General features: G+C 45.6%; 2 protein-coding genes across 8 annotated transcripts in view; one reads left to right on the top strand and one right to left on the bottom strand.

Moving 5' to 3' along the window:
* Positions 1 to 2,311, bottom strand: part of Slc7a8 (solute carrier family 7 member 8) — a 55,013-nt gene extending 52,702 nt beyond the window's left edge. Inside the window, exons 1-2 of one of the 4 annotated variants that reach the window (XM_060391196.1) lie at positions 1,973 to 2,311; positions 1,497 to 1,771 (exon numbers count right to left, since the gene is read on the bottom strand). In XM_060391196.1, the coding sequence (XP_060247179.1) occupies positions 1,497 to 1,653 (157 nt within the window). In that variant the 5' untranslated portion in view covers positions 1,654 to 1,771; positions 1,973 to 2,311. The remainder of the gene's footprint in view (positions 1 to 1,496; positions 1,772 to 1,972) is intronic. The other 3 variants (XM_021639602.2, XM_060391197.1, XM_021639601.2) reach the window with 3 other exon arrangements.
* Positions 2,312 to 3,270: 959 nt separating this feature from the next.
* The window catches only part of Rnf212b (ring finger protein 212B), a 63,605-nt gene continuing 46,554 nt past the window's right edge, over positions 3,271 to 20,321 (top strand). For 2 of the 4 annotated variants that reach the window (XM_060391200.1, XM_060391202.1), the window contains exon 1: positions 3,274 to 4,024. The gene's annotated coding sequence lies outside the window, so the exon portion shown is untranslated. Of the gene's footprint in view, positions 4,025 to 20,321 lie in introns of all 4 variants that reach the window. The other 2 variants (XM_060391201.1, XM_021639631.2) reach the window with 2 other exon arrangements.

Below are 20,321 nucleotides of genomic sequence, written 5' to 3'. Positions count from 1 at the left end.
GGGGGAGCAGGGAACGATAACCCTATCAGTCAAATTGATGAAAGACGTAGGCTCTGGCCTATTTATAGATTTCAAATTGGCATGTGTTATACAGATTGCGTAGCACTTTGAATTCATTTTTTTTTCCCAGGGCAGTTGAGATAAAAGAAAGGAAAAAAATATAACAAGAAAAGGTAATGTGAGCTGAGATCCTAACTACTGTTTGGGGATTTGTTCCCTCACAACACTGTGTGTGTCTGTATATATAGGTGTATGTATATATGTGTATATATACATGGAGTAATTAGGTAAAATTCCATTTTGAAAAGGGACTGGCGAGAACATGGTCATGGGAGTCAGGGTGGAGAGGTGAGGAGAACTGTCTGGATACTGTACTGATTTTATTTGCCTTCAAGGATGATCTCCAGTGTCACTGTTGCTCAGCTGCCAAATGTCCCTGAGCCATTCAAGGAACACTGTTACATCCAGAGAAACTAGTTCATGGGCAGCAAGTCACAGTACGCCCTCACACAGGAACTCCAGGGAGAAATAACAGAGACACACCGGAGGCAGAGAGCCTTGTGGTCCTTTCCCTGGGGAAGGAGCCCTCTGCCAAAGACAGCAGACTAAAGGCAGCTGAGCCATCGCCCAGCACTCACCTCCAGCACTTCTGTACAAAGAGAAGAGAGTCCTAGGAGTTGTCTCTGGAAGCTGGTGCCCTGCACTGGCACTGTCCCGATCCTCCAGGCTCCTCTCCTAAGGAGCTTCTGAGCACAGTAAGGCTCAACTTACTCCCAATTCCCTCCAAGAGCCTCACAGGGTCTTCTGTGGGTGTAACAGCCAGGTGGCTCCCACTAGGCAACCAGAGAAACTGCAAACTCCGTTTAGGGCAGAACATTAGGCAAGCCAGCTAGCTCTCCCTTCCATATTTTCCTCATCTATGAGAGAGTAGGAACAGCCCTGTCACATGTATTTCCACAAGCGCTACATAGGATGGACCACAGCCTACAAAGAACCTGAGCATTATTATCACTGGGCTTTGCTATTTTTATTACACACCACAGTGCTTCATAACGTAAGCCAGGAAAATACTAAATATGCTTCAAAAGCGGGCTCGCAGCCTGCTGAGGGTGGCTGCATGAAAGCCAGTTAAAAACCCATGTGTCAGCCTGAATTAGGATCTCCTGGATCAGAGCTGCCCAGTGACAAGCCGGAAAAAAAAAATTCGTTACACTTTGAACAAATCCCGAGGCAATGCCTGGGACACAGGACCAGGCTGGTTCCTGACTCTGTCTGTAATCCACGGCTCACCCCGGCTTGGCCCAGGCGATGTATACGACATTCATCATCACTTCCACAGTTCTCACACTTGACCGGTGCAGGTGGTTGACCACACAAGCCACTGGCAGAGCGGAGCTGCTTTAGAGGCCTTGGCGGGGTTAAAGTCCCGCGGAGGACCCCCGGAGAGGGGACGGGGTGGTGCCCGGGGGCGGCGGCCGCAAAGGACCCGGACTCACCTACGATGATGCCACAGGCGCTGACCAATCCGATCTCTTTCTTCAGGGCTACTCCGCCCCCTCCCGAGGCAGCCTCGGCCTCGAGGCTCGTGTCGGATCTGAGCTCACCCGGGTGGCTCTTCGCAGGGTTGTTTCGCTGTCGGGCTCCCTTTTCCATCTCTCTCCGTTGGGCTTCCGACCTCCAGAAGCTTAAAAAAAGAACTGTCTCTTTCCAAACGCCCGCGCGAGTCAATGTGTAGATAGGTGGGGAAAACAGAGTTTCCAATTAGAACGCCCTTTTCAGAGAGAGAGAGAGAGAGAGAGAGAAAGACAGAGGAGAGAGAGCGCTCCTACCCTCTAGAAGTGACAGCAGACGAGGGAGACCTGTAAAATATTCCCACTCGGTACCGACACGTGTCACTCCTGCTCACACACAAGGGCGAGGACAGGAACATATATATAGAGAGAGAGATTTAAATACAAAAATAAAACTGTACCAGCGACTCCAGCTGGAATTCTCGGGAAGGAGTTGTCTCCAGAAGCCCGGGACGGCTGTGCTCGGGGCGCCGGGCGGCGGCTCGCTCGGGCCAGGGTTTCCCTGCAGTCCCTCCTGATAAAACGTTGATCTCCTTCACCTTCCCCCGGGCTGTCTCCTACGACGAGGGGAAAAGTCGTTCTCGCGGGCCGAAGGGGCGGAGGAGGAGCTCAGGTACTTTCTCCTTGCTCGCCGGCCCCGGGCCGGGCGTCCACCTGCTGCGGCCGCCCCTTCTCGCCCCTCTCTGGCCGAGCTCCGAGCTCACACCGCAGACCGCTCCATCGCCCGGTGCCGCTGAGTGGCTGCTGAGCTCGCGAATGTGCTTCCCTCCCGGCCGCGGCGTTTATGTGCGGGCCGAGGCTCCGCCCCCACCTCCTCCGCTGCTCGCCATCCTCAGCCGCATCGCCTCCCTCCTCTTCTATTTAAATGTTAGTCCCCCCGCACCCCACCCCGAAGGTCACCGAGGAAAGAGCTTAAAACATCCCTCTTTCTCCTTTTTCTTTTTTTTCCTCAGTGGAAGCGAAGGAAGGGTCGGCCGCGGGGGAGAAGCCACCGGCCACGGCTGTTTGGGAGCACACTACAGGGGCACAGTTTTGCAGGCTTTAACGCCTTCAGGAAATAAACTGGCCAGGGTACTAAAATGTTCGGGTGCGGATCGTCTGAGGACAAGGTCGAGCAGGCCTCGGGGATATCAACATAAAGCTGTTTCCCTGAAACTAGGGGGAGGTCTTGGTGAAGGCAGTGTGGAAGGATGTGAGGCGGGAAGCGGTTCCCTTAGGGACGGACCATCGTGAAAGGTAAATAAAATCAAGAAGATGAAGTGGTTGCAACGGTCGTCCGGTCGTCCGAAGCAGGGTAAGGAGGACTCTGGCCTGGTTCCGTGACTCCTAATGTCTTAGCCACTCTTCAGACAGTTGAACTTTAGTTAGGAGGTGTGTGAGCCCCTCGCTGACCCCTCGCAGATCTGTTGGTGGTTAGGAGATGAGTAACCTTTAAGTATATTGACATTTTGACTCCACTTCCCTGAAGAATTTAAGTCAAAACCGTTGCTTCACTTCAAGAACAGTGTGTATTTCTAACTATAAAGCACTTTGCGAGAACAACATAAAACAGTACTACAGACAACGTTGAAAAGAGTTTTTGTTTGTTTGTTTTTGTTTTTGGGTTTCTCTATGTAGCGTTAGCTGTCCCGGACTCGCTTTGTAACCAGGCTGGCCTTGAACCCACAGAGATCTGCCTCACCGAGTGCTGAGATTTTTTTTAAACATATTATACAAAATGATTTGCTTTTTAAATAAGCCTTTAAACAACAACAACAACAAAATTCCAAAGGACATGGTGGCATACACCTTTCATCCCAGCACTTGGATGCAGATGCAGAAAGATCTGAGTTCTAGGCCAGCCAGAGCTACATAGTGAGCTAGCGTGTCAATAAAACAAACAAAACTCCCCAGTCTGACCACTGACTACACTAATTTGGCTTCCTTCTTTGGGAAATGTCCTAGAACACCTGGGCTTTCCAAGAAAATGAGAAACTTAAATCCTTTAAAAACGGGGTTGGTTAAGCTATCTAGAACAGCTTTTCCCGAAGGGACAAAGTCCGGATCAACAGGTTCCTTTCCCAGCTGCCCCTTGATCGCCCAACTCAGCAAGTATCAAGAGGTTTCAAAGGTTGAGATCTCAACCCCATCTCCTTCTGTTGGTTCAAGATATAGCAGATTGAAGGCCTCAGGAAAAAAAAAAAAAAAGTGGAGGAAAATGGGGGTGGGAGCATGTAAATCATTTTCAACAAAAAGAACAGTCAAGCTTTGGAATATATAGCACAAAACTCTGTGGGAGGGAGCAAGGAACAAATCAGGGGAAAATGAAGAAGCTGTGAACTGCCTTTGGCCTTTCTTGACAAGCTTACAAAGCATTAAGGGAAGATTTGATGGATTTATTATTGAGCAATTCAACTTGAAGACTTCTGTTCAAATTTCAACATCAAGGGATAAAACCTCTCTGCTTCTCACATGTGAGTTCTTTCCGTAATATTTTGTAGCTTCACTTTAAATGGTGTAGGCTCAGTATGGGATTAAAAGCAAGCATGTGATGAATTTGTGATCTCTCCAGAAATGAGTGTGAATGACCAGCAGTGTGTAAGTTTCAGTCCTCCCGATTTATGAATCTGGAAAATAAAGAAAATGGTATGTTTTATAAATCTTGAACCAAACAGACTTTGAGCTACAGTGTAGCACCAAAACAGAGAGGGAGGCTTGTGATAAACTGATATTTCCATTTCTTTAGTACTTGAAATTTATGAGTGGCTTGCAGCTGTTTATTGAAATATGAAAGCTAGAAAAGGAAACGTCCTCCTTCAGAGCAACCTTTAATTCATATTATATGTCTCTAGGCTGGTGACTTTTTTTTTTTGTGGCATAAATGCTGCAGGTGTCAAAAAGTCATACAACTAGTCCTGAACACAAGAAAAAAAAAAGTCTTGGTGTAATATGTTGAGAAAAAAAATTTGTGAAAAAAATTGAATTTCTTACATTTTGATTACTCAATCTATAGTTCTGGTCCACATTTACCTTCGTATTTTTTACTTTACTCTTTGCATTTAAACAGTGCCTTATGGCTTTTCTGAATAATGTCTCCTTTCCCCCTCCCCATTAATTTTTTGAGACAGGGTCTCTCCATGACTAGCTTGGAACTCACTATTTAGCATAGGTAAGACTGGTCTTGAACTCATAGCGACCTGTCTGCTTCTGCCCCCCAAGTGCTGGGATTAAAGGTGCACAGCCCCAAGTCTGCTGACAAAACCAACTTTTGTTTTCTTGGTGTTTTTATTTGTTTTAGACAGAATCTCACTAGGTAGCCCCTGACTGGCCTAGAACTTGTTCTATAGACCAAGTTGGCTGGGATTAAAGGAATGCGAAACCAAGCCCAGCTAAACCCAGTTGTTCTTAAATATTTATTATCCTGTTGCTGAAGGTCAAACACAGCCTTGCTAGACAAGGCTGTTCCACTGAGCCAACCCCTCCCCGTAACTTGTATTTTAAGGATTTTAAAATCCTAGGCTAAGGCTCAAAGAAGCGTCTTATTAGAACAAACACCAGGTCCCCTCAGGGGCAGGTGGGTTGTCCCTGGTTTCCACCGAGCTGCCTCAGGCTATGTCGGCGTCTCAACTCCCTTCGCTTGGAGAGAAGTGAATGCTTTTATGATCAGGATCTTCTCGTGTTTTGTCACTGGTAGTTTGGGATACGGTTGCGTTTTGTAGCCCAGGCTGGCCTTCGGGGTCCTCTGGCCTCAGGACCCTGTGTGTTTTAAAGGAAAGACGTTTGTTGGGCAGGTGGTTTTTTGAATACTTGTGATCCTGGGAAGAGAAAGGCTGTGTGTGGCTGACACCTACTGCACGAGAGAGGCGATGGCAGGGGGACGTGCTGCTGCAACAGGTGGACACACTCACACACGTGTGTTATTTTTTTCCTATTTTTTCTATTCTTTTTTTTTTAACCAGTCCTTTGGGAAACAACTGGTAAAAAAAGTGTTAGTTCAAAAGAACAGAGCATGAAGCCAAGCCACTCTATTTCTGGCTTTGTTTGTTTCTGGATGTTACAGCACTTTATTCTGGCTCACTGTAAGGGAGCTGTGACATCTGAGGTCACTAACGAGGGACCCGACTACCTCCCCTGAGCCAGTTCACAGCCCTTGCTGTGCGCCTTTCTTACACAGGGCTGTCAAAAAGCCAGAGGGAACCCTTCCTCAAAGTGAAGCCCACAGAGCAGGCATGACAGCTCGTGCCTATAATCAATCCTAACACGCAGGAGGCCGAAACAGAAGAATTGCTGTGAGTTCAGGACAATCTGCCTGCAGTGTAAGACTTTCTCAAAGGGCATAAATAATTATGTAAGCAAATAAAATTAAACCCATGACCAGGCATGCCATAGGAGCATGGGTGTCTCAGCACTGGAGAAGCTATAGCTGGGGGATCACGAGGCCTAGGCGATAAAATGTGTTAAGTCAAGCCTAGGATACACATCAAAACCCTGTCTCCAAAATCAAGCAAGCAAACAAAACAAAACAAGACTGGAGAGATAGCTCAGCAGTTAACAGTACTTGCTGCCCTTGCAGAGACCACAGACTCAGTTCCTAGCACTGTGTGGCAGGTCACCAGCACCTATAACTCCATTTCCAGGGGATACAGCGCAGGCAAAACACCCATACACATAGAATAAAAATCATTTTTTTAAAGCATACACATCTCCCCAGGTGTGGTGAACAGCACCCTGGAGGTAAGGCAGAAGAAATGGCATCTCCAGGCCAGCGTGGGCTACAGGGTGAACCCTGTTCCCAAAGACAAGGACACAGTTTGCAATTCAGCCCTAGGGCATCTGCCTACCATGTGCAAAGCCCTGAAATTGACCTGCAGAACCACAAAACAAAACAAAATCATTGCAGAGATAAGGCTCTTTATCTTAGGCAAATACAATAAAACTTCTACCCAGTTGTGGTAGAAGTCTCTGTATTTAAGTACTCAGGACTGGAGTCACCTAAATCCTTAGAAGGACATAGGGCCCCGCGACAGACTGGGTGCAGTAGAGGAGTCTAGGAGACGGGGCCTGCAGCAGGGAACCCGTCTGTGTTTCTTTCCCACCAGAGAGGGGCTGGGTTTTGGAATCCGGCCAAGTGCAGCAGACAGAGGGATAATTTTCTGGAATTTTTGTCTCAGGCCAAGGGCTCGTCTTCTCCACAAGAGCATGAATGAATTACCCATCGCAGCAACACAAAGGCGTTCTCGGGACCTCGGATCGGAAGAGGCAACTCCCTTTGAATGTGGTGTCATGCCCAGGAGGCAGAGGGGGACTGCATAGGGCCTAGCCAACCGTCAGAACCTCTTCATTTCCCATTTCACCTTTCTTACTGGCCAGCATTTGCCTTTTCTTTTTACAATTTTTCCTCTTTAATTTTCATCTGTTTTCCCTCAGAAAGTAACCTCGGAGAGGTTTCTAGAACTATTGCCTCCGAGAGTTACCAGCTAGCTGACTGTAGACCTTAAATCTAATTCTTTAATTAATTCATTTCCTTTTTTTTTTTTTTTTTACATTTACTGATTCTTTTTCGTGGGGTGTGTAGAAGTCAGAGGACAACTTGCTAGAGTCTGTTCTCTTTTTCCACCATGTGGGTTGCAGGGATCAAACTCAGTCTGTCTAGCTTGTTGGCAAGACCCTTTGCTGGCTGAGCCATCTCACTGACTCAATTTATTTATTCAGAAATAAATATTTTAAAAGACTTTAATTTTATGTGCATGAGCGTTTTGCCTGCCCATACGTCTGTGCCCCACATGCATGCAGTGCCCACGGAGGCCAGATGAGGGCAGCGTTTCCCCCGGAAGTGGAGACACGGGTTTTGTGAGCTGCTGCACGAGTGCTGGCCACTGAGCCTACATCCTGTGAGTGCTGGGAATAGAACCCAGGTCCTCTGTAAGTGCTTCTAACCTGCAAGCCATCTGTCCAGGCCAAGACTCGTGTTTTCAGACAATTTTCCTCAAGGCAAAGGCTTACTTTTCCTTTCCGTTGTAATCAAGCTAGCAACCAGGGTGTTTGCCATTCAAGAAGTAGGGTTGACCGAGCGTCTGGGCTGGGACAACACACCAAGCTCCCAGGATGATTAACAGTTTGGGAAAGCAAGCCTCACTTTCCTGTGTCGTAAGAACTTTTTGTGGTGGTGTCTCGTCTGTGTGTTCACACATGTACAGGGAGCATGTGTGTCCAGTGTGTGTGTGAGTGTGTGTGTGTGTATGTGTGAGTGTGTGTGTGTGTATGTGTGTGTATGTGTGTGTGCAAGCGCGCGTGCGTGCGAGTGTGTGTGTGTGTGTGTGTGTGTGTGTGTGTGTGTGTGTGGTTTCCAGTGCTGGGGCTTGATCCAGGACCTTATGAACGCTCAGCAAACTATGTGCTACTAAACTACAAGCCTAGTGTTTTTTGTTTGTGTTTGTTTGTTTTGTTTTACTTTTTGGAGACAGTGGCTTCAAACTCATGGTTTTCCTGCCTCAGCCTAAGTGCTGGGATTACAGACCAGGGGTGTGGCATGCATAACGCTGAGGGTGCCCATACACTCACAACCCTTTCTGTAGCAGTCTGCTGTAATTGTTCCATTTTATTACCAGCTGTTAATTGCTCACTAAGTCTAATTTACACATTAACCTTATCTTGTGGATGGATGTATAAAAAAATCACAGTATGTCTTGAGTCTGGTATTATCTGTAGTTTCAGACGCCCATGGGGAGGGGGTGTCTGAAGATACACTCCTTGCAGATAAGGAGAAACAGCTGTATACAGAAAGAATCATGAATCAGAATGATAATGTCCTTCACGACAGAAAACTAAATGTTCGAATAGAGCAATGCCTGCCTACAAAATTCTGGAAGAAAATAAGTTTGTTTTCCTGAGACAGGCTGGCCTCAAACTTGCATGATCCCTTTGTCTCAGGCTCCTGACTTATGGGATTACATGTTTGCCGCCACATCCAGTTAGGAAAATAACCTTCAGTTTAGAAAACTATACATAGCTAGCTGGGCCCGGTGAGATGGTTGAGTGGATGAAAGCACTTGTCACACAAGCCTGATGGCCGGAGTTAAAATCCCTGAAAGCCACAGCAGAAGGAGAGAACCGACTCTTGAAAGTTGTCCTCTGTCCTCCACACTTGTGGCATGGTGACTCCCCCAGTGAGTGGATGAATGTGAAAAATAGAAAACAGGGAGATGGAGACATGGCTCGGTGGTTAAGAGCACTGGAAGCTCTTCCAGAGGATCGGGGTTCAATTCTCAGCACCCCATGGCAGATCACAGCTATCTGCAACTTCCGTTCCAGGGGATCGGACACCCTCACACAGACATGCACGTGAAAACAAAACAAAAAAAAAAAAAACCCAATCTTTACTAAGTAGAGACATACACTGTTTCTGAGCATGCATAGAACATTTATAAATAATTCCAGTCACTGGGCCACATGACAGTACATTGTACATCTCTGTGTTCTGCCAACTGAGGACTGTGCCTGCTAAGCCTGTGTTCCATCACTGTGACACACTCCTTAAACATTTCAAGACTTGAGAACACAAACTAACCACAGGTTTTTTTGGGTCATGGTACAGTTATGGTGGAAATAAAATCTTTTTCAAAAGGTTATAAGACACATTGGGAAAACTGAACAACGAACTAGATAGTCGCTAAGTTAGTAATGAAACATCGAGAAGTTAACCGACAATGAAAGCACTACACTAAAACCCCACAAGATGCAGCTAAATTAGCCTTTGAGACAAATGTAAAGGATGGCCTTGCCGCCATGGACCGTAGCCCTCTGGAACCACAAGCTCAAATAAACTCTTGTATAAGAGGTTTGGGTCAAGGTATTTTATCAAAGCAACAGAAAAGTAACTATCATCCTCTCCCCTCCCCTTTCATTTTCCTTTTTTTCTCTCCCCTTTTCTGTTCTCCCCTCCTCTTTCTTGCCTTCTCCTCCCCGCCTTTTCTTTTCCCACCATGCTTGATGTTGAACCTAGAGACCTGTGCATGCTTGGCACATGTCTTCCACAGTGAGTTCTGTTCTTGGTTGTTTTTTGGACAAGAGCCGCCAATCGTTTGACCTACTTCCTCATTCGTAACAAACTTCCTGTTCGTCCCATCTGTTCCCTCTCCAGACCCCTCCTCTTATCCTTGACTCTGGATTGAGAACGCCAGTTTTGAAAGGCGCACGCACTCCTGACATCTAGGCTCATTTGCATCATAGTTCAGCTCTCTGTGAAGGGGCCACACCGGCCTCTTTGCAGTTGTCAGATGCTTCTGCCAAGGGCTTCAAGGCTGAAGGTTCCCTCTGTCCGAAGGTTTTTCTCTCATCTTGGCCTAGTTCTCTGCTATTCGTTCTTCTGATGTGATGCCAGTGTTGCTTCCTCAGACAATACCCCCCTCCATTCCTGGCCATTGATTGTAATCTTTGCTTTAGGATAGTCACCTGCACTCATACAGTAGAAGATCGTATAATATATGATATGATCACATAACATAGTATACACATATACATCACCATCTCACTAACTACAGTGATCGTATGATTAACAGTGACCCCACCAAGAAGAAGGCATGAATGCAAGAATGATGGGTTCGTTTAAGTCCCCATAGTCCCAAAGGGTCTGGGACAAATGTTGCTGAATGAGGGGCTGAAGGTGGCTCAGTGGTTAAGAGCACTTGCTGCTCTTGTAGAAGACCTTGGCTCAGTTCCAGCACCTACATGGTGGCTCACAGCTACCCTGATTTCAGTTGCAGAGGATCCGATGCCCTCTTCTGGCCTCCATGAGCATGGCGTACATACATATAGGCTAGCAAACATTCATACACACAAAAGAATTAAATCCAAAAGCAAAGTTGCTGAATGAATGAATGAATGAGTTTGGTAGGTGGTAATGCTTGCTAGACAATTGGATGAATAAATCCATAGCCCAAAAGAAAGACACAGGCTAAAACTCAGATTTGACAGTTATTAGCACATAAGTGGTAGTAGATATTATCATGCACAAAGCGGGCTTAGAGTGAAAACACAGGATCCACCACAGAGCCCGGATACTCAAGCTGTGTCAGTAAGGTGCCTGTTCCTGTTTATAAAATACCCAGAAGAGCCAATGTCAAGAAGCCAGGCTGTATTTCCATGGTGGGATGCGGTGGTGGAACAGAGCTTCCTACTTTGTGGATTCTGGGAAGGGGTGGGGGTTGGAGTTCCAATACTCTCTTCAATGACAACCCCTACCCCTGCCCAGGGATCTAAATTCCATCCACTAGCCTCCATCTCCTAGAGGGATATCCCCTACCAATGGTGCCACAGGCTAGGAGTAACTTCAAGGGCCCACTCAAGAGCAAAAGAATAGCCCCAGTCATTGAGTCAAAAACCACTTTCCTAACCGGGTTCAATAGTGCAATCCTGTAATCCCAGCACTCAGGCAAAGCCACAGGCAGAAAAGCAGAGGCAGGAAGATCTCTGAGATCGAGGCCAGCCTGGGTTACAAAGCGAGTCCAGGACAGCCAAGGCTACACAGACAAACCCTGTCTTGAAAAACCAATGAAAGAAAGAAAGAAAGAAAGAAAGAAAGAAAGAAAGAAAGAAAGAAAGGAAGGAAGGAAGAAAGGAAGGAAGGAAGAAAGAAAGACAACAACAAAGCACATTCATATTAGGTGTGGTGGAACAAACCTGTAATTTCAGCATTCAAGAGGCTGAAGGAAGAAAATCATGAGTTCAAGGCCAGCCTGGGCTATAAGACAAGTCCCTGTCTCAAAAGCAAGCAAACAAACAATCATAAAGAGGGGCAGGGAGGACAGCCTGGTCTGTAACACGCTTGCTGTACAAGACTAAAGACCTGAGACAAGGCCGAGCATGGCGGCCTATGCTTGGAATCACAGGGTTGGGAAGGCAGAGACGGGAAGATTCCTGGGGTTCAGTCTAGCAGAACTGGCAAAACCCAGCCAATCAGAGACCCCCTTTAAAAGAGAGAGAGAGAAGCAAGCAAAAACAAAACAGCCCCTCCCAAACAAGTGGATAGAATAGCAGCTGAGGTTGTCTCCTGACCTCCTCAACCATGCTCACATGTACAGACAAACAAAACCACAACAAAGAAGAAAGAGCACAGCAAAGGGTGAAAGCGTGAAGAAAGCCCCTCTCAGCAGCTTCCCCCTCTGAGCTCCCCACTTCCAGCCTCATCTACAGCACCGTGCTTGTAATCACCCTATTAGAACCGAGAATGTCTCCCGCAGGCTCACATGTTCGAATCCCTAAGTCACTGGTGCTTTTCGGGTAGGGTAGGTTTGAGAAGTGTGGCCCTGCTGGAGGAAACATGTCACTGCGGTGGGTTTTCAGGTCTCAGAGCCATATGCAGTTTTTTTCTCTGCCTGCCTCCTCCTGAAGATTTGAGATGTGAGTCCGGGCTTGCACCTTTGCTGCTCCAGCCGCCACCAATGGTGATGGAGGTTTGACCCTTCAGGAACCATGTCCCCGAATAAGCTCTTTCATCTGTAAGTTGCCTTGTTCATATTGTCACTTCACAGAAACAGAAAACTAATACAATCATTCATGCTGGGTGCACACACACACACACACCCAGTCTGCTCCCTTTCACTCTGTCTAATTAAGGACTAGGTCTTGCTGATTCCATCTTTAAAAACTATCCTGTAGCTGTCTTCTCCTGTCCCAAAACCGTCCTAGTCCAAGAACTACTCCCTTGTCTCCTGCCCTGAAACCACTCACCACCAGTCTCAGTTCCCCGGAACCCTCATTTGGTCCCAGACTAATGTTTTGTGAATCGTGGGGCCAATCATGCTTTCATCCTGCTCCACAGCCTTTGGTGGCTCCCCACCGAACAAAGCAGTCCCTAAGGCTGGTGGGGTGAGCACCAAGTCACGGGGGAAGGGGGGTTAAAGCTAGCCACCTACCTGCCAAAGAGAGAAAATGATGAAACTAAAATAGACTAGAACTGGCAGGATACATCCATAAACACCAGAACTACAGGTAGATTGATGGGCAGTCCATCACAGCTGACAGGAATAAGGGCTGTGGGTACCTGACTGAAAAGTAAGGGGACAAGATGTGCTGTTCATCTCAAAACACCGAAACGGACAATATAGTAAGCGCTATCCTGAACATAGTCTCGGTTAGGAAGGAGGTGGGTGAGTGAATGTCTCTAAAGTTCCCCCAATGAAGAAATGATAAAAGCTGGGTGTGGTGGAATCTCAGCCCAAGAGTCAGGGGCAGGAAGACCAGTTTTCAAGGCTAACCTCAGCTACATACGAGTTTGAGGCCAGGCTGGACAATATGAGACTCTGTCTCAAAAACCAAAAAAGGACACCCCTTTCCCCCCCCCATCCAAGAGAAATGAGAGATATTTGAAGAGATGCAGTTTAAACCTGATTTAAACATTCGTGGTGTAGGCATGGACTGTTAGGATTTTGAAACTAAACCTGTTTCTGGGTTGCCTGGCAATTTATGATGTCATCATGTGTCACCAGCCAGGTGGCCACACCTGGAAGGTGTGGTTACCTTGCCCCTTAAAAAGACAATCTGACACGTGGTCCCTCTCTTGGTCCTTCCTCTCTTGGTCCCTCTTCTCACCTGGCCTCTTGGCCTTCTCCCCTTTCTATTGGGACACCCTCTTCTTTCTCTTTCCACCCTCCTCTCTCTTCCCCCATCACGTCTTGATCTCTCCCCCTTCTCTCCCTCTCTTTATATCCACCTGATAAACCTCTTCATATGAGATCTGTTGTACGTCTAATCGTCTTTATTTAATTTGTCCCATAACCTTACACGGACTAAATCATCGCATGGCACTCCACTAACAGGCACAGCTTTCGTTTCTCAACAAACCAGCTGAAAACAAGTTGAATTAAGAAACAAAAAACAAAAAACAAACTTGGCTTAGCCCGGGAAAGTGCTGGGCAGCCTCTAGGGCACAACCTTCTCCTGCAGTACCCTCTGCTGGTAACTTCCTGTCACAGCCCGTCTTCATTTCACCCACAGCATTCCCCGGGATCTGCTGTTCCAGCGGACCCACCAGCTCGAGGAAGCCACCACCTCAGAAAGGAAGTCTAAACTTCCATACAAAGATGTCCAGGCTCACTCTCCTTAGCATCATTTTTCCCATCGCCCCCTCGTTGTGCCTGCCTCCAAGTCCCTTCTGCAACCCTGACTATCCTGTGTTTTCCCATATTAAGGCTAATATTGGTGTTTCTCTTCTGCCTGGTGTGTGCCTCTCCTCACTGCTGCCGTACAAAAATTTGCCTTATTTCAGGCCCATTCAAACGCCCCTTCGAAGCTGGGCATGGTGAAACGAGCCTAAATCCTAGGACTTGGGGGACTAGAGACAGGACAGTAGTGCTCGTTTTTAAGCACTGTTTTATTTGGGGTTCTGCCGGAGCCCACCGGCAGAGTCAAACAGTTCTTGGGTGGGGAGTGAGGATTGAAAGAAAATAAAATTAAAAAACAAGACACTACACATGGGATCTGTTCGAGAGGGCTTCTGGTAGAAACTAGGCATTCGGTTTATTCCACGGTCCCTTTGCATAGTTAGAGCAAAGCACTTTGATATAATGAAGTTTATTGAGAAGTCAAACTTGTTTACCTCGACCACCTGTCTGTGTGAGCCTTACACAAACAAAAGGAAGTGAACTTGGCAACACATCCTGTCTATCCCCGTCTCCAGGTGAAGGCCAGGGTGAAAACATGTTTTTCACTGAGAGCTCAATAGTAAAGCAGCCTGACAAACAAGTGGCTCTCCACAGGGTCCCTTAAAGCCTCTTCTCCCCCAACCCTAAGTGGAAGAGGGAGGTTAATGGGGAGAGGGGCGCAGAGTCCTTTATTTCTCCCAGCTGTGTAGGGTTCTTTTAGGGCTACACCAATCTCCATCAACAGCAAAGGCACTTGGCAGTCTCCTTAAGTCGCTGCAGCCCCAAGTGTCTTTCTGTCTGTCTGCTCCAAACCACCACACACAGAGATGTCTCTGGTCTCTCAAACTGCCACTGGCCACGTGCCATCACAGCAGGCCACACTCTCGCTTTCTGGGCTCTTGTATTTATATCCACGGAGCCCTAGAACATGGCCCTCTCTGGCCAGCTGCCAAAGGCTACCCCCTGTGTGAGAGAGTTTTCAGTTGTGGACAAACTAAAGTTCAACTAAAAATCCCACACCTGGGATTAGGACAAAAACATATTTACGTAATATAACTGAGTTTACAAAGAAACCCAAACTGCCCTTACACGGGAGTGTTGCAAGTTCGAGGCCAACCTGGGCTTCAGAGCAAGCTCTTGTCTCAGAATAAACAAACAAGGGACCAGGGCAGTTGCTCAGCTGCCAAGAGCAATCGCTGTGCAGGCTGCGTGACCTTAGTTCAGTACCCCACATGGTGTAAAGGGAATACTGGCTGCACAGCAGAAAGTTCAGCCAGTAAGGGCTCAAGTCTAAAGAGCTGTCTGTGAGTCCATCTGCAAAACAGGTGAATGTAACAAAAATGAAATAAGATAAATAATTTTAATTTAACCTTGACTAAACCAATTAATGTACCAAATCCATCCTAGCTCATTCTAACACAGAGCCCCCCATTTCCGCTCTTAAGATTAATGCCTGTTAAGCTGCTTGCTGCTTTCAGATTCAGCCGCCTTGCCTCTTTGCCTTGCGTAATAAAGGATCTCTTTGCTTTTAGTTTGTGCTTGGAAATTGGTGTTTGGGTGTGTCTAATCTGGAGTCCCGAAGTGCTCAGGTCCCTTTAATGGTTATGCAAATTTAGCTCCAGAATAAACTCTTCCTTTCGAGGCGAGAGCAGAGTTTTGGCATTGATAGCATTTTAGAGGCGTCTGAAGAAGGTGATCTCCTAGCCAAGTCTGGAGAGATAAATAGAAGTTAATAAACTAATAGAATATGATTAAGCATACACGCACTCGAAATGAAGTTAAAAGGTATTGTTTTTGGATACTATTCAAGATGGCAGCAACCGCCACCACCGGAGGGATCTCGGGCAGCCCCTAGGAGCCTGAGAGACACACAGAATCTCCGTGGGGAGATGCAGAGACGACAGAGGAGTCTGAGGACGGCACAGTATCTCCGGAGAAACTAAAAAAAGGCAGGTCCTGTTGGGGGTTGGTCTGGGGCTATATATACACAAATGCTAAATTCTGGGCCCCAAGCTCTGGTTGCAGTCTGGAGGTGGGCATTGTTCCACCCACGGAACTTTGTAAACTTTGCTCCCGAATTATCCGATTGGTTAATAAAGTAAGGCTGGACTGTCTGTAAATGAGTGGAAGAGAGTAGGCGGGGCTTCGGTTCCTGTGCTTGGAGTCTCAGTAGGACCCAGGGGAGGGAGGAGAGGAGAAGCAGGAGGATGGAGAGAGAGGATATGGGCTGATGGAGCAGATCCAGCCCAGACAGGACCAATACTGACAAGTAACTTGGGGAATTCGGCAGGAAAGTAACTAGACTAGCTTAGAAGATTAGAATACTTCATACCTGCCCCGTTACTGTGCTTAAGCTTATTGTGCTTAAGATATTTAAATAAATTAACAGGTCTCTGTCTCAGTTATTTGGGAGCTAGTCAGGGTAAAACGCCCTCTAGAATTAATAAATATTCTACAACACAGGCTGGTCTACAGAGTGAGTTCCAGGACAACCAAGGCTTTGAAGAGAAACCCTGTCTTGAAAAAAAAATTAAATTAAATTAACAAAACAAGGACAGGGGAATTTCCTACCAATGAATTGGACACAGATAAAAATGGACATGTATTTTTTAAAGACAAAAATGATCAAAATTCATGCAAAATGAAAAGATAACCCAGCTATCCCTACATCTAGCTGACCAGATTTTCACAAAGAAACCACAGACCTAGACAGAAAAACAGGAGAGCTTTTCTGAACATTTAGAGAGAAGGCTTGCCGGTTCTCTAACATATACTCCCACAAAACTGAAGAAAAAACAAAACATTCCCAAATCATTCTTTTAGACTAACTTTATCCAGACACCAAAACCAGAGATATTACAAGAAAGCTAGATGGGACAAAAAGCCAGTGACAGGGCTTTGACGGTAAGGGTGACTGCTACCAAGTCTGGTGAACTGAGTTTGACCCCCGCGACCCCGATGGTGAAAGCAGAGAACTGACCCTCCTTTTGATAGGAGATGTCCTGTGACCATAAGGGCATGGCCCAAGCGCCCCCTCCCGCCCACAAAATCAAAACACAAAATTAATAAAAAAATTAAAAAGGAAGGCAAAACCAATCCACTTTCTCTCATAAACATAAATGCAAAAGTTATAAAGTTAATTTCAACAAATTAAATCCAATAATACATAGAAAGGGTAATAATCATGAGCAAGTTTTCCCTAAGCATATATTGTTGGTTAAACACATAAAACAAACAAACAAAAAACAACATGTCATTTATTCAGTGCCACATTGAAAAATTAACATATCAACAGACTTAAAAAGACACTTAAAAAAGCAGTATGGGGTGTGTGTGTGTGGGGGGGGAATCACTGGAGAGATGGCCTTGTTCGTTCTTCTAGATGCTCTGAGTTCTATTTCCTGAAAGCACATCCTGGCTCACAACCACCTATACCAGGATCTGGTGCCCTCTTCTGGCATGCAGATGTACACGCAGATAGAGCACCCATACATAAAATAAATCTTTTAGAGAGCCTGGATTGGTGATGGCTCAGTCGCTATGAGTACACGCTGCTCTTTCAGAGGGCCCGAGTTTGGTTCCCAGAACCACATTAGGCAGCTCACAACTGCCTGTAACTCTAGCTCCAGGGGATCCAATGCCCTCTTCTGCTTTGTGCACACACACAAATAAAATCTTTTCTTTAAAAAAAAAAATGTTCAATCCTGATTTTTTTTTTTTTGCTTGTTTGTTTACTGTGGTTGTTGGTCTCTTTGTTTTCTTTCTGAGACAGGCTCGGACCACATAATCCAGGCTGGCTCCAGGTTATGACTGCTCTTTTGCCTCAGTCTCCCAAGTGCTGGGACTGTGGGCATGAGTCACCACACCTCACTTAATCTTGATTTTTTTTTTTTAAACAACAAATTATAAATAGAAGGGAACCTCCTTGAAAGGGCATTTGTGAGGATTATATAGCTGATTATCCTCAGTGGTAAAATAACGAATGTTTTTGCTTATGATGCAATTTCGACAAGAGGGCTGGGTGTAGTGGGCTCTGATTCCAGCACTCAGGAGGTAGAGGCAGGCAGATCTCTCTGAGTTTGAGGCCAGTCTGGCCTACATAGTGAGTTCCAGGACAACCAGGGCTATGTAGAAAGTTCCTATTTCAACCCTCCCCTCAAAAAACTTAGACAAGGGGTCTAGGGTACAATACAATACAGAGTATCAGCCTACCAAAGAAAAAGAAATACGAAGCTGACCAGACTGGAAAGGAAAAACCAAAACTATTTTTACTTGCAGTTGTCATTATCACCTGTGTAGAATATAAAAAGATTCTACAAAAAGAAGTCTTGAAACTAGTAAGTGCCTTGTACATGGCTGATGGATTAAAAAAACAAACAAACAAACAACATATGAAGAATTAGTTGTATTAATAGCCAATAAGCAATTTAAAACTTAAAATACAATTTAAAACAATAAAATACAAAATTTGGGGAAATAATTTTGGCTAGATTTGTGGAAACTATGCATTGAAAACTATGGAATATTACTAAGGGAAATTAAACCTAAATCCATGAAACAAACAGAACAAAACAATTTTGTTCATGAGCTGGAAGACTCAATTTTCTACAAAGCCAATTCTTTCCAAATAGGGAAAGAGAGTAGGAGAAAGTGATTCAGAATTTCACAATGCAACACCAAAAAAAAAAAAAAAAAAAAAAAGCAATGTAAAAGCCCCAAGAAAGACACTGGCAGGTGGCACTCAGGCAGAGTCTGCCAGAGTATCCGAGGAATGGTCTGGGGGGACTGAGACACAGCTCTCAGAAAAGCAACAGATGGTCTAAAAAGCTGGGAGAGAGACCAAACCCGGGCAGCGGCAGCAGCAGCAGGAGACACAGGAAAGCTCTTTTCCCCTAGGGCTGGGCGCCTGCCACCAGCCACTCACACGTCTGCCTCTGTGCTGGCTCAGCAGCCTGAACCCCTTTGCAAGCCGCGGTCTCTGGAAACTCAGGTGTCCCAGGAGTGACTATATGCTGAGAGCTAATAAATGGGAACCGGCAAGAGCACAGCACAGTAGTGTTGACTCAAATCTGCACAGCGTTCAGTGAGCTGAAAGACCGGTAAACCCTGGAACTCTGGAATGGACACTAAGCAGAAAAGAAACTCCTATACCACATTATAGTTAAGATATAAATACACAGAACAAATAAAGTGTATTGAAAGAGAGAAACCAAATCAACAAGATAGGTCCATCAGAATAACAGCTGATTTCTCCACCTAAACTTCCAGAAAGACACAGAGTGATACATTTCAAGCTCTGAAAGACCACAGACCCCCCAGACTGCTAAACCCGGCAAAACTATGTGTCATAATTTGTGGAGAAAGAAGAACATTCCTTGATAAAAGTGTGCTAAGGGAAGCTATGATCACTGAGCCAGCTCCACAGAGCACACTGGAAAGAACTTCTCAGACTAAAGAAAATGACAAATACACCTACAAGCTACTGGGAATGAAGGAAAGATGTTAGAACAGCGTTTAGACAAATGAGGATTAGAGAAACACAAAACGCTACAAAACAATAGGAATCAATACACAACTTTTAAATTTTTAAAATTTTTTTATTAATTCTTTGTGAGTTTCACATCATGCACCCTAATCCCACTCATTTCCCTATTCCTTCATATATGTCCTCTGCCCGTGCAATCTCCATCCCCAATAGAAAAATAAAAAGCAAAAATAAAAAAATAAACAAGACAAAGCATAAAAAAAAATCCCTTCATGGAAGCTGTAGTGTGTCAAAGTGTGTCACAGTGTGTCACAGTGTGTCACACAATGCACCCTTTTGTCCACACATCTTCACTTGCAAATGTTCATTGCAATGAGTCATTGGTTTGGTTCGAGGCCTCTGGTTTCTGCTACATTATCACTACTGGATCCTCACCAGGACTCCTCTTGGTTATCCTGTTACTCTGTATTGTGGAGCTCTTTGACTCTCCATGACAGCTTTGGATCTGCAGGACCAGCCCTTTCACAGGGGCTACCAGTTCATAGACGAGGTAGATTTTTGGGGTGGGCCATAATATACACCTTTTAAATAACAGTTCTATTAATAGTCTCAAGTTCCCCAATCAAAAGACAGACTAGATGTTCTAAAGAGATGATTCATCTGTTGAGAGTGCTTGTGACTTTTGCAGAGGGTTTGATTTTGATTTCCATCACCTCCATGGCATCCCACAACCATCTGTAAGTCCAGTTCCAAAGGATTTGATACCTTTTTCAGTACCATGAGCACCAGACACACATGTGGTACATATACATACGTGCACTCAAAACACTAATGCACATAAAATGAAAATAAATCTACGTGCTTTCTTCCCCTCAAAAGATGTGGACTAGCAGGCTGGAGAGATGGCTCAGAGGTTAAGAGCACTGTCTGTTCTTCCAGAGGTCCTGAGTTCAATTCCCAGCAACCACATGGTGGCTCACAACCATCTATAATAAGTTCTGGTGCCCTCTTCTGTCATGCAGATATACATGCAAAATAGAGCACTTATATGTAAAATAAAGAAATAAATCTTTTTTTAAAAAAAAGACATGGACTAGCAGAGTGGGTTAAAAACAGAATACATATATTGGCTGCCTCTAAGAAACA

This window comes from Meriones unguiculatus, chromosome 9 (assembly GCF_030254825.1).
Source record: "Meriones unguiculatus strain TT.TT164.6M chromosome 9, Bangor_MerUng_6.1, whole genome shotgun sequence".
NCBI lineage: Eukaryota > Metazoa > Chordata > Mammalia > Rodentia > Muridae > Meriones > Meriones unguiculatus.
The sequence above is the reverse complement of the archived record's forward strand: the minus strand, read 5'-3'. Positions and strand labels throughout refer to the sequence as shown.